Here is a 14645-nt window from a genome sequence, read left to right on the forward strand (position 1 = left end):
AAAAGTAGAGTATTGAGATTGATGTCAATTATAAAACTGGACATATTTCATCATATTTATATTTCTGTATAGTAAACCAACCCTAACCCTTTTAGTTTAACCAACAACACAGGGCTATTAGATTGCTTGTGGTGAGCTACTATCAAACTAGATAGTATGATGCTCCCTAGCCATAATATCATATTATGCTTTTACGACCCTTTTATCAGATATTTTGAAAAATACACCCTAAGGGTGTTGTGTAACCACAAAACGCTTTGTTTTACAACCGTATTCAGTAAAATAATCCATTTGGTATTCATCCAACAATGACTTATTGTGTATTACAATATACAATGGTTGCATACTCGGTTAGTTGATATTACATATTGACTGCATTACTTGTTCGATATACAACCATCATCATATGACACACAATCAGACTGTAGTGCTGAGTCTATCTTTGTGCACTTTTAGTAATCATACATTGTACGACCACCAAGTTTGAACCCACATTCATGTATTGTGTTTGACTTCAATGTTGTCAATACAACTCTGTACACTCATTTGTTGTGTTCATCACCATCCAACTCAATCTCACCATTTCAATCAATCTTGGTCAATGTTGATGATTTACACGCTAATTCATTATCCAATCTTGTCTGACATTATTATTGGCTTTAATCACGTTTGGTTTGTACAACTGCCATGAGTTGTACTACCATTATCATTGTGTATCTGAACACCAAGTATTCCAATACATCAATAATACCACAGTGTAAACAGTAATATAGTTGATCAGTCTTGTGGCAAGACTTTTCATTCAAGTTTGTATTTGGAAATACTCGATGGTTTAATCACCACACACTGTTTGTAATGCGATTGTCATTGATCTCAGTCCAGTCCATTTGATCACATCCGATTTATGATGATGTTTAGTAATCCATTACCATGTGTTGTAGTAAACTAGTTTGTTTATTGAACCAAATCCACAACGATCACATTCAGAATATTAATTTACAGTATTTCTAAATGCATGTTTGATAACAATCCAATTTTGTTACAAAAAACTGATCAAAACAATACTAAAATGGAACAATTCGTTTGTGTGTTTTACAACAATCCAAACAAACAATTCTCGGCAATTGTTGGACATTCGCATGAATGAAATTGCCATCAAAACTTGATCAAAATTCAACTTTACTAATTTTATCAAACATGAAGTTGGATGATAACATGAAAGAGTTGATCCAACACCTGGAAGATCTGAAACTGTTAACAACGGATGCTCAACTACACAAGGCTGATGAAATATGGGACAGACTGCTTGTGTTGATACTGGAGTTGGAAGAACAGAATCGCAGTAAGTTTAATAGTTATTGTATTATTGATGAATTCAAATCATTTCTGACTTTGTATTGGTTTAGAGTGACAGAGTCTACAGATGTATTGCAGCGCTTACAGAGTATTGGACTGGAAAATATCACAGCCAAGTATTTGGAGTATAATCGACCCAGTTTACAGGTATTCATATATTGTAACAATAATGGATTGTTGTTCATGACTAAAATAATCAACATGTGCTGTGTAGATCGAAGTAATGAAGTTTACTGCAGTGTTTTTGAGAATGGTGTACAGTAATAATGAGTTCAAAATATCTCAACGACTAAGCAATCAAATTGTACAACTCATGCAATCACCAAGTCGTCAAGTCAAAATGGCGGCAAGTCATGATTGATATTGATCAAATGATTGACATTCAACTCATCTAGTGTCAATATGCATATAGGCGATAAACACATGTACAGAGTTATACAAATATAAACGCTGGAGTGAGGAGTGTAAAATTGATTTTAAGCCAATGGTTGAGATTATTGTTCACGATTCTGATCAACAAGTGCTCACATTGGCGATTGGCCTGTTCTTGCAAGTTTGTCATGATATTGACGATGGAAATGTATGTTTACAATGATACAATATTGGATCAGTTTGGACAGTGTCATGTCATGTCATGTTGATTTGGTTGTATACTTGACATTGAACAATATCATTAGTTTGGCATCGTGCTGTCAAGACTTGTTTCACGACTGGAATCATCCAATGGTCTAGTTGCTGTTGGGTTTATCAAAAATCTTCAAACCATGTATCGGAGTATTCATCGTCATGACCGAGTAAAAGCAATGGAATGTGGCATCATTCCAGCAATAGTCAATACGCTCAGGTATGTGGTGTTATGCATGAATGTGTGTCCAGTCATTACAATTGGTAAATTTGACATGGTTGGATTGATATGACATGACATGAATACAGGAGTGTCGATCAAGAAGTGATTTATGAAAGTATTGCTGCTATTGAGAACTTTTGCAAACATGCAGATTGTGAAGTGATTTCAGCCGAGTTGATAAGGCTGGATTTGATTCAAACACTGAACGACTTGTGTATCAAACACAGCAACGACTTTGCATTAAAAATGCGCATGATCTGGATAGCAGGAACAATTGCATCTGGTATGCGCGACTTTCCTGTATCGCTTGTACGATCGTTGGTTTTTGAGCAATTGACGATATCAGTGTGTGATGTCGATATAGATGACTCTTTGTACCTGTTTAATAATGTCAGCGACATGATTCAGAAATCTACAAACAAGGCCGAGATGATCAATGTGTTTCAAGAATATGGAATTGTAAAGCAGCTCATCACTATTTATTCACGTAGAGATGTAAATCTGTATGATTATGGTAGTAACACTAGTATTGTAAAACTAATCAAAACAATTGTTGATTTTGCCGATAATCATTCCGACAGTTCAATACGTACCGAGTTGGATCAAGGCGAGATGTTTGAAAATCTAATGGATATTGTAGATTTGAATACTGACTGCAATGGAAAAAGCAGAAGGGTTGCTGAGCAGATCATTGGAATGTGTTTTCAGCATCGGGTTCAGACTGCTAGTTCGAGCATTCAGCCATACAACGACAATGTCAAAATTGATACGAGTTCTGGAATGGCCGGATATGTACGTGGAGAGGTACGCACACTTGTCGAGATGCAGTATATCCAATATCTGCAATCTATACTTTGCAAATCCATGTGGTGGATCGATATCACAAACCAGCATATTGTGGAGCAATGGAGGACTGACTCACTCGATCAGAATATATCACCATCAACATTTAATCTTGCATTGGAACAACTCGGGGTTTTTGTCAAACAGCTTGTTTGTAGTGGCAGTGATGGATTTGGCACAATTGTCCCAGGACCTGTTGAACTGACGTATATACTGGACAATGGCATACCTGACAATGTACACACGCGATTGATGACAAATGTATCGGATATTGAACATGGATCAAATCACAACACTGGTCAAATGGTGCACAATCTGATTGATGCATCAATGTACAGTGTTGTATATGGACAAACGATGATTGCACCACTGAGTATACGATTCAAATACACCACAATGGTACCATGCGATATATTGTTATCGACTCAACTTGTTTCAGATATGCCCATCATTGACAGCAGTCCCGAGTTTATATCACGCAAGTTCCAATGGCTTCCGAGTGAATTCCGTGTCGAACAGGATGGCAGTGTGACCATCAACTCATACATCAACAATCTGAATCCGATATGGCATCGAGACATGTACAAATGCATTGCCAAAATATTCAAATGTTTTGTCCCAATGTTTGAAAGTCTGTTCAGAACGATGGATCCAGTGTTCAAGTATATTGATATTCACAATGGCACAAAGGGATCTGAACCACCAAACCAGTCAGATCATGATGATATGGAACCAGACACTCGAGTCACTCGTCCCTGTATGTACCAACACTTCCGGAACATTTTGAATCCAAATATGAATCGGCAAAACCAGTGTCACTGCGTGGTCGTAATCTACAAGTCATTGTCAAACTCACCAACATTCAACTGACACCATCCAAATCTAAATACGACGAGGGAAACTGGCACAATGAAGGTCCAATTAACGAATCGATTGTTGCAACTGGACTGTATTACTACAACGTGGAAAATATCACCACACCCAAACTCGATTTCCGCGAGGCTGCTGATTGTTTTGATTATGAAATGGCATCTGATATGTATTGGAGAGATGTGTATGGCATTGATCGAGAATCACCACGCAATCAGTATATAGGATCGCTTGAAGTACCAAATGGTCGATGTGCAGTTTATCCCAATCGATACCAACACAAAGAACAATCATTTGAACTTGCAGATCCAACTCAACCAGGACACTGCAAGATTCTGACATTTTTTGTAGTGAATCCATCTTGTCGGATTGTTTCGACTGCGCATGTGGCTCCACAACAATCACAATGGACAACTCGAGTCTTGACAAGACACACGTACCGCCTGAACTGTGGAATGATGCCACGCAGTATATTCAAGGTGTTCAATCACCAGCTGAAGCCAAACGCTATCGAGATGAATTGACAAGAGCCCGAACTCGAATCACAGCAGCATACAACAAATACAGATATGAGCAGAAGTATAATCTTGATCGTTGATAATTGATTGTGAGGTTGTGATTTTACAACAATGAGTTGTGATGGTTTGATATGAACATGATGACTCGGACTCTATTCAGTCGGATCAACTCGACTACAATTGGTCGTGTATATTATGATTGACACGATCAGTTGTAGTTGAACTCGAATACAGATTGACTGTTGAATCACAATGCGTGGTATCAGCAACATGATGTGCTATATAGTGGAATGTATACGCTAATCTGACATGTGTCATGTAGTGTGTATTCGATCAATATGGGTATTAGTAATCAACAAGTCATACGATGTTTGTGTTTGAGTGATGGAATGGAATACAATGGAGTGGAATGAGTGCATCAATCCAGAATACGAGTCAATCATGATATATGATCATGATGTGTGGTTGATACAACTATATAGTGACAATCAATGTTGATATAATAGCACACAACATGCAATGCCAACACAACAGTTGCAAGTCATTGATCATCAATGTGACATTGTGGTTGCAACATGAACTGCATTGTATTGATTCAGTTGATTGATTGAATTACTGGACAATGTGCAGTGATGATTGATCGTGTCGAGTTGAATGTAAAATATCACCAAACCACGACATGTTTGAATCATGTCAACCACAACACATATTGATGACCATCCAACAACTGAGCTGACATTCAGTTGTTAGATGGTCTTGTTTAAACATGTACCTACTTGTCCATATTGTGGCGCACCAACCCTTTTTAGGGTGGAAAAGGGTGGAATACACAATCAATCATATGATACTGGAATGCATAATCAAACAGCGATTTAACCAATATTGCGGTTATCATATAAATAGAGACCTCTTTAAAGCCACATTAATGGCAAAACACCATCAACCCTGACAACACAAATCCCTTAGGAAGGTCATCCAAGGAATATGCTTTTAATATTATCCATTTAATGACAGATAAATACGACCCAAAACCGACACATCAAACAACCATATACAACTTGCTTAATCAAACCAGTAAAATGAAACTCGCAGTCACAGTATTGTCATCAATCCTGGCCATCTGCTCGGTTACTACAGCCAATCCAGTCAATCCCAGTTCGGCTACAAGTACTGAAACTAGCACTTCAACAGCTCAGCCCACTGAAATTACAAGTACTGTATTCGAGGATCGGATAATTTCTTATGAAGAAGCTACACGTTTAGTTGATATTAGTCAACTTTCAGAGAGTGATATAGGTTTAATCAAAGATTACCTAGAAACGGATCGAGAATATCAAGAGATGAAAAAAGTGTATGTCTTGGTCAAATCTGAAAGGCGTAGCCAACAAAAGTTGATAGACCAGCTGTATAAAGAATATTTGGAGCTGGTATATAAATATCAGCAAAACAAGAATAATCCAATGTGTCAAGAAATGGTTCAAAATTCTAAACTGATGCTTAAAGAAGCGAGAGAGAAACTCAAAAAGCTTCGAAAAGAGCGCCTGGAACTCAGTCAAAAATTTTTTGGTTTTAGTTTGCAATCGCATTTAAAAAAAGAAAAACTCGCAGAACTCCTGTTCGGAAATGATATGGATTCATTATTACTTTTTTCTTGCATGGAGTTTCTGGAATCAAATCGTGATTTTGTTGAAAGCATATACGAATTTCTCATTCTCCGACTAAACCAGCAGTCGGAATCCGAGCAAGTCTCTACTAGTGAAGCCCAGAGTTTATCATCATCAAGCGAAACGTTTATAGTTCAACCCACTCAAACATCATCCAGTACACAGGCAACTTCTTCCAGTACACAAAGAGCTTCCAGACGTTCTCGTATATAAAATTTCTTTGAGTTAAAAATACCTCGGATCAAGCTGAAGTCGACCCAAAAATGATGATTCACCCAACTGATTTGATTGCTAATATGGACTAGTTTCAACCGTGTTCACTGTATTTTTGTTTGAATATAATAAAATAAAATTACCTTTTGATATTGAATATTATATCTGATTATTGCACACAGTCTTGGTTGGCATGATATCATATTGTACATCGACACTTGTATTTCCAATACGATACAGTTGATTGTATATTGCATAGTTGTACACATTGATGATGCTGACATGCATGTGTGTATTGTGTCGATATGATATTGCTTGTCATGTCGTATTGGCACATGCAATACCAATACCAACAATAGTCATGTGTGTTGATATCAGATCCGACCAATTTGACTGGTTTGACTCGTTGATTGTGGTGTCAAAATGGTTGCATCAATAGCCTGACTGATCACACATCAGTCGCAGTATCAACTCTGTCGTGTGTCAAGTACCATATGTTGAATATACAATGATCGTATACTGGTCGATTGGTGCAATATGATCACACATACTAATGGAATGTGATAATCATGGTATTTGCAGCAGTATACCATATTAAACTGATCCAATGCATGCACAGCTTGAACACATCACACACATTACAATAAATGGCATGATACATACATCAACTCCATCAATATTAGATTTCATTGTGTAGCATTTCCTAATATCATCATCCAATTCAACGGGTGATCGTTTTGATAGCCTATTGTTTGATGGACTGGTAATTCCAATTGGTGATTCTAATGCAAGTCGAACTGCAGCAACCGCTTGTAACGCAAGTAGAACGCATTCTAGAGTAATCAACATTGTATAGAGTAGTGTGATGAAAATGGGTTGAATCTGGTACATGATTGCCGTTTTATAATGACGGCAGTTTCAAGGGTGACAATCAGCACTTTTCAAATGGATATTTAGAAAACGCCAAATACACCATGTAGGGCGGACAAGCTCAGAAACACCCTGTAGGGTGAATCAATATACAAGCATCACTGTTGGTGTATAATCAACCTCAGTAGTGTGCTGTGTCGATATTTCCAATTGTGGTCATGTATCCATAATCAGGTAATGCCAGATTATCGCTCTGATTATGGATAGTTATCATCACATTTACAATCCATTACTACAGCATATACTGTCACTGTATACCAAATACTTGACTGATTGTCCAATTGGTCATGTTTTGGATCACTCGGACACAACAGCATCAAACAGCCTGTTGTTGCAGTATTTCAAACCATGATTCTTCCGTTGGTATGACTACACAGTCATTTTAGGTTAATGTAGACTGTATACATCATACACTGCTGATTGTATCACAACATGATCAACATCAAACTCGGCAATCTGTCGCTGCTACACTGAATGAGTGACATTGTACTATAATCAAATTGGAGATTGGCAGGTCGTTCAACAAACTGGCCGTGTCAACAGGTCAGATTGTCATCGTGTACATGAACCACAATGGATGATCATGTCATTCAAATCATCACACAATCTACTGGTATATGCAATACAACACCACCAATACATTCCAAATCAAACCCAATCACAAACGTGGTGTTGAATCCAATGCATGCGAGTACTTTTTAAACACATGATACACACTGATGGTGATGGTTGCTGACAGTCACATTACAGTGTACATGTCCAATAGTGTCCACTGTCATGTCGATCGTTGCTATCCGTGATATCCAACTAGATCACAATCAGTATCTAACAAATACAACACAGTAAACTAGTCACGAGTATCCAAGAGTATATCAATTGATGTGATCCAACAAAACAGCAGAGTATTGACTGCTTTGTTAAAGTGCATTCAATCAAGACACTCCAGTATCTCGAGTAGAAATATCAGATCTGTTCACCCTTGTACTGAATCCGCAATAAATCGCACAGATTAGAAACAAAGTTTGGACAAATCGAAATGGCTCAAATTTACAGCTGAAACCAAAATGGTATACAATCGCATTCATGTAGAGTTGAACACTATCTTGCAGTGATTGACTGTTGGTTTGGAATAAACAATGTTGAATATTGGTTGTAGTTTTGTACTTGACATTGACTATTGACTCAATATACATTATGAATTATTATAAACAGTGTCAGTGATATGATGCTCACAAACTATGATTTGAACTGGAATAGTTCTGAACCGGCGTTTGTTGTTTCTGTTGTGTTCTGAATCACGAATACAATTACGATCTAGTTCAACAACAATGATGACACATGTCAGTAATGCAACTGTTGTTTGTATGCCAATCACCATCAACGATGGCACTGACTGTTTACTACACACCGACAGTGTTATTTAGCAGTCCATTTATGTCAGTTTGAAATGCAATATATGCGGTGTGGTATTGATGGTGTTGTATTGACATAAAACAACACTAATTGACCAATATCAAACCAGTCGATGACACAATCTACATCCGACTTGAACAAATGTATTGCTACGTTTGTTGTAAAATACACGACATGGTCAGTTGGTGATATCATGCAACTGACAAGTGATTGCAAGTCCAACTGATAGTTACATGCAGTACGCAATCAATAATATGGTTGTTGACCCATTCACAATACTCGACAAATATCAACATCAGAAAGCTTAAATTTATTCAAAATCAAATTCATCAATCCGAATCCGAATCTGATTCCGGCTCCTCAAAATCCAAAGCATGCCTTTTCATAAACCTTTTCAATTGTTGTCTGATATCGTTTACTTTGTTCCTTGCCGTTATATACTCTTGTTTCAATCGACTTTTAGCTTCCAGGATGTATTGTAACTCCGATATCTTTTGGCTCGTTGCTGGCTGTTGTTTGAATTCAAAGTTTACATATCTACGATATGCTTTCAGCTTTTTCTTTTTTATTACTGTAAACGCTGCAAGTTTTTTTTCTATACGATTAAAGGTTTCCCGATATCTTCCGTTTAATCCAGCCACTTGATTTGTAACAGTGTTGGCAGACCTATCTTGGTCAATTGGTTGCTGCTGGGCTTGACTGGAAGTGCTTGGACTGACTCGATCAATTAGGCGTTTCCGGCCCCGTTTGGAAGTGCTTGGACCAGGTTGATCCATTGGGAGTTGCTGATCCTGGTTTGAATTGATTGAATTGACTTGATCAATCAAGTCTCGCCAGTTCTTCGGAATACCTGGATCGGGTTTGTCGATCATGGCTTTCCAATCTTGTTTGGAAGTGCTTGGACCCAGTTCATCAATTGGTTGTTGCTGGTCCTGGTTGTAAACTTTTGAAATCACTGCATCAATCGTTTTTTGCCAGTCTTCACGAGTCCTTGAACCGATTTCATTCATTATGAGCTTCCAATATTCGTTGGGAGTGTTTGGAATGTGTTGGTTCATTTGCCGTTTTCGACTTTGTCTGAGAGTACTTGAACTGTGCTGATTTATGGGCTGTTGTTGGTCTTGGTTGGGTTTTTTTGAATTGATTATATCCATTATTTCTTGCCAGTCTTTGTCGGGAATTTCTGGAACAGGCTCATTGGTTGAACCAGACACTTGACTGGAAGTGCCTGAACTGGGTTCATCCACTGGTTGATGTTGGTCTTGATTGAAAATGCTTAAATCAATTGCATCAATTACTTCTTGCCAGTCTTGGTCGAAAGTGTCTAAATCGGGATCATTAGTTGGGCTGGACACTTGACTGGAAGTGCTTGATGCATGAGGTAAACCATCTTTTTTAAACGGTATCAGTATTGCATTAGTGGTTACTGCTACAGTCAGTACGAATAAAATATCAACCAATTTCATCAGACTGGTCAATGAGTTTAAACAATTAGTAGAAAGTAGAGTATTGGAACTGGTGTCAATTATAGGACTGAAAGCACTCGATTGTATTTGTATGTTTTGTATATCAAATCAACCCTAACCCTTATAGGTTAACTCATGGCACAGGGTTATTTAATTGCTTGTGGTGAGCTACTATCAAACTAGATAGTATTCTGTTTCCTGGTCATAGTACCGTATTATGCTTTCATGACCCTTTGATCAGATATTTTGAAAAGCACTCTTCGGGAGTGTTGTTTAACCGCAAACGCTTTGCTTTACAACCGTATTCATGTAACTGTATTCTGCATTGTGTGTTTGATATACAGCCATCATCATATGACACACAATCAGACTATAATGTTGAATCTACACTTTGTGCACTCTTAGTAATCATACATTATACGATCAACAAGTTTGAACCCACATTCACGTATTGTGTTTGACTGTCAATGTTGTCAATACAACTCTGTACACACATGTGTTGTATTCTGAATCACGGATACGATTTCAATCTAGTTCAACAACAATCATGACACATGTCAGTAATGCAACTGTTGTTTGCATGTCAATCACCACCAACAATACCACTGTATTATCAACCAGTCCATGACACTGACTGTTTATTATACATAAACATTGTTATTTGGTGGTCCATTTATGATAATACGGTTGTAAAACAAAGCGTTTGCGGTTAAACAACACACTCGAAGGATGCTTTTCAATATACCTGATCAAAGGGTCGTAAAAGCATCATCCAATCAACACGATCATCAAATTGATCAATATGATATTATGGCTAGGGAGCATCATACTATCTAGTTTGATAGTAGCTCACCACAAGCAATCTAATAGCCCTGTGTTGTTGGTTAAACTAAAAGGGTTAGGGTTGGTTTAATATACAGAAATATAAATATGATGAAATATGTCCAGTTTTATAATTCACATCAATCTCAATACTCTACTTTTGTACTAATAGTTTAAACACATTGATCGATTTGATGAAATTGGTTGATATTCTATTTTTACTGACTGCGGCAGCAACCGCTAATGCAATATTGATACCGTTTAAAAAAGATGGTTTACCTCACGCATCAAGCACTTCCAGTCAAGTGTCCAGCACAACTAATGAGCCTGTTGCATACACTTACAATGAATACCAAGAACCAATGGATATATCTGAGCCAGGTACTTTCAACCAAGATCAACAACAGGCAATGGATTCAGACACTTTTAATGAATACCAGGAACAAATGGATATATCTGAGCCAGGTACTTCCAGTCAAGATCAACAACAGGCAATGGATTCAGACACTTTTAATGAATACCAGGAACAAATGGATACATCTGACCCAGGTACTTACAGTCAAGACCAAAAACAGTCAATGGACAAAGAGCCGGGAAATACTGGGTCGAATCAAGCGATTGTATTAAGCGAACAGGATCAGAGAGCTCTTAGTGATATAAAGAAAAAACTTAAATTGTCTAAAGAAATACAAAAGAAAAAATTACAAGCATATTCTAAATATAAAACTGCTGGACTCAAACAACGATTGGCGTTATCAAGAGGGGAAAATATATCTGGATCAAGGCACAATCCAGAAGTTGAAAAGCAATTGGAACAAGAGTATGTAGCGGCAATTACAAGAGTAACCGGTATCAGACAACAATTGAAAGCGTTTATGGAGAGGTATGGTTTGGAGTTTAAAGAGCCGAATTCGAATTGATGATGTGTCAATGAATTTAATTTTGAATAAATTTAAGCTTTCTGATGTGTTGATATTTGTCGAGTATTGTGAATGGGTCAACAATCATATTATTGATTGCGTACTGTGTTGGGTATTACATCAACAGTTATTTGGTTGTTGATTGATACATTGGCATGGCTTGTTCCATATACATCAATGACACTGTTATTTAGTGGTCCATTTACATCAATATGGCTGCAAGTTGTCGGTATATCACGTATTATGGACATGGCTTTAATATTGCCATCCGATTCCATCACATTGTTGCTGATACATCACTGTAACACTACATGTCTCCAATACTGGCATGTTGGCATGTGGTGCACCAAGTTGATTGTATTGCTACGTGACATGCTCCAACCTGTTTGGATTACAGTCGTGCAACATATTGATATCATACACATGTGATACTGGCCACCAACAAAGTGAGCAGTGGTATCCAATTGATTATCCAATCCCATAATCAATGCATTTCAGCACACTCCACTGCATGCACTGGATCATGACAACAACCTATACAATACATATCAATTGATACAATCACCAACCATTGCATGATTTCAGTTGCCAATCAAGTCGACACTATGATATTGTTCAATGTCAAATATACAATCGACATGACATGACACAGTTCAGACTGATCCAATATTGTATTGTTGTAAACATACATTCCCATCGTCAATATCATGACAAGCTTTCAAAAACAGGTTAATCGCCAATGTGGACACTTGTTGATCAGACTCGTGAACAATAGTCTCAACCATAGGCTCAACGTTTCAGCTATACTCATGATTGAACAACTCTGTACATGCGTTTATCGCCTATATGCATATTGACACTAGATGAGTTGAATGACAATCATTTGATCAATATCAATCATGACTTGCCATCATTTTGACTTGATGGCTTGGTGATCGCATGAGTTGTACAATTTGGTTGCTTAGTCGTTGAGATACTTTGAAATGATCATCATAGTATACAATACTTGCAAACATTATAAACTCTGAACTACACAATCAATATTGATCATGAAATGAACAGCAAGCAATAATACCTGTCAAGTGGATTGACCATTCCACAGTCCTATTTGACCTGTGTTTTGATATATTGTGGTCACTAACCCTTTTTAGGGTTCAAAAGGGTAAAAAACTACACAATCAACCATATGACATTTGAATCCACAATCAAGCAATTGTGTAACCAAGATTGCGGCTCATCATACAAAGGGACTCTCCCTTTTGTCACTTTGACATTGATAGTAAATCAACACGACACTAACCCTGACAGTAACACTAATCCCTTAGAGCGACTACTTGAGAGATGTGCTTTTAATATTATCTGCTCTAGCGGATATAAATACAATCTAAAAGCCTACCTGCTGAATGGCGATCATTTACAACTTGCTTGACTAAACCAATAGAATGAAATTACCAATCGCTGTATTGCCATCAATCCTGTTTACTTGCTCAGTCACTATAGCTACTCCAGTTATTCCCGGTGTGTCTACAAGTGTCAACCCCAACTCTTTGACAGTTTTTTCCACTGCGGCTACAAATGTCAAATCTATATCTATGGAAATTCTTAATTTTAATGGAGTAACTACAGTTAACCTAGATGAGTTTACAGCAATTGAACAAGGTTTGATCAAAAACTACGCCAAGAAAAAAAAAGATCATCAAAAAACACAGGAAATACTGGACTCGGTAAAGAATACGATTACTGATCAAAAAGAACGTGTAGCTGGACTAAATGAAAAATATCAGCAGTCGATGCGTAAACCTCGAGAGAAACACCATGGTCTAAAGCATAAAGATAAACTCAAGAACCTTAAACCTGAACTTGAAGCTCAATCTTCTGAACTTGCTAAACTTCAAAAACAAAAGGACGTGCTCGAGTCCAAATATAGTGCAGTATCGTTGGAGCTAACCCAGGAAGAAAGAAAAGTTGTATTATTCCTTTTTGGAAGATTTATAAACTCTTTATCAATTAGACTATATGTATACTTTGAATCTGGACTCTTTATTATAACCCTTGACTACATGTTATACGATACTATGCTGAACTCACAACTGGAACTCGAGGGTAAATCTGCTAGTCAAAGTCTGACATATGACGGTGAAATGGAGAATTTTGACACTCAACACCCACCATCTGAGGAAACGCATATACCTATAGCCGAGCCCGTTCGAGCAACTTCCAGTATAGGGAAAATCGTCGAGTATTTAGAAAATCTTTTCTAAATTCAAGGACAAGGTTAAATCACTTGAATTGACTTCAAAGTGGAGATCTCGAGCCATTGGTTTGATTGTTAATATGGACTGGTTCCAGCCGTATTTGCTGTATTTTTGTTTGAATACAATAAAATGCGATTACCATTTGATATTGAATATTATACATAGTCTTGGTTGGCATGATATCATATTGTACATTGATACTTGTATTTCCAATACGATACAGCTCGCTTGACATGTCGTATTGACACATGAGACACCAATACCAACAACAGTCATGTGTGTTGATATCAGATCTAACCAATTTGACTCGTTGATTGTGGTGTCAATGGTTGCATCAATAGCCTGACTGATCACACACATCAGTCGCAGTGTCAACTTTGTAGTGTGTCAAATATCACATGTTGATGTATGCAGTGATCGTATACTGGTCGATTGGTGCAATATGATCACACACTAATGAAATGTGATAATCATGATATTTGCAGCAGTATACCATATTAAACTGATCCAATACATGCACGGCTTGAA

At 37.4% G+C, this 14645-nt stretch overlaps 7 protein-coding genes across 7 annotated transcripts; 6 read left to right on the forward strand and 1 right to left on the reverse strand.

Annotated features, from left to right (window-relative positions):
• Window positions 1-1292: 1292 nt before the first annotated feature.
• On the forward strand, window positions 1293-1717 carry BATDEDRAFT_89845 (uncharacterized protein; the record flags this gene model as incomplete). The annotated part of the gene is made up of 3 exons (XM_006679973.1): window positions 1293-1342; window positions 1407-1503; window positions 1571-1717. 3 exons carry the CDS (start codon window positions 1293-1295, stop codon window positions 1715-1717), a joined length of 294 nt encoding a protein of 97 aa, XP_006680036.1.
• Window positions 1718-2957: 1240 nt separating this feature from the next.
• BATDEDRAFT_30220 (uncharacterized protein) lies at window positions 2958-3251 on the forward strand (the record flags this gene model as incomplete). Its single annotated transcript, XM_006679886.1, has 1 exon — window positions 2958-3251. One exon carries the CDS (start codon window positions 2958-2960, stop codon window positions 3249-3251), a length of 294 nt encoding a protein of 97 aa, XP_006679949.1.
• Window positions 3252-3852: 601 nt separating this feature from the next.
• BATDEDRAFT_12339 (uncharacterized protein) lies at window positions 3853-4440 on the forward strand (the record flags this gene model as incomplete). Its single annotated transcript, XM_006679735.1, has 1 exon — window positions 3853-4440. A coding segment is annotated over one exon (588 nt), but the record flags the coding sequence as incomplete, so codon positions are not given.
• A 1001-nt stretch (window positions 4441-5441) lies between these two features.
• On the forward strand, window positions 5442-6311 carry BATDEDRAFT_89847 (uncharacterized protein; the record flags this gene model as incomplete). The annotated part of the gene is made up of 1 exon (XM_006679974.1): window positions 5442-6311. One exon carries the CDS (start codon window positions 5442-5444, stop codon window positions 6309-6311), a length of 870 nt encoding a protein of 289 aa, XP_006680037.1.
• A 2672-nt stretch (window positions 6312-8983) lies between these two features.
• Window positions 8984-9664, reverse strand: BATDEDRAFT_89822 (uncharacterized protein; the record flags this gene model as incomplete). The annotated part of the gene is made up of 1 exon (XM_006680067.1): window positions 8984-9664. One exon carries the CDS (start codon window positions 9662-9664, stop codon window positions 8984-8986), a length of 681 nt encoding a protein of 226 aa, XP_006680130.1.
• Window positions 9665-11304: 1640 nt separating this feature from the next.
• On the forward strand, window positions 11305-11862 carry BATDEDRAFT_89848 (uncharacterized protein; the record flags this gene model as incomplete). The annotated part of the gene is made up of 1 exon (XM_006679975.1): window positions 11305-11862. One exon carries the CDS (start codon window positions 11305-11307, stop codon window positions 11860-11862), a length of 558 nt encoding a protein of 185 aa, XP_006680038.1.
• A 1442-nt stretch (window positions 11863-13304) lies between these two features.
• On the forward strand, window positions 13305-14123 carry BATDEDRAFT_25686 (uncharacterized protein; the record flags this gene model as incomplete). Its single annotated transcript, XM_006679787.1, has 1 exon — window positions 13305-14123. One exon carries the CDS (start codon window positions 13305-13307, stop codon window positions 14121-14123), a length of 819 nt encoding a protein of 272 aa, XP_006679850.1.
• Between the last annotated feature and the right edge of the window lie 522 nt (window positions 14124-14645).

Source organism: Batrachochytrium dendrobatidis, assembly GCF_000203795.2.
Source record: "Batrachochytrium dendrobatidis JAM81 unplaced genomic scaffold BATDEscaffold_8, whole genome shotgun sequence".
NCBI lineage: Eukaryota > Fungi > Chytridiomycota > Chytridiomycetes > Rhizophydiales > Batrachochytrium > Batrachochytrium dendrobatidis.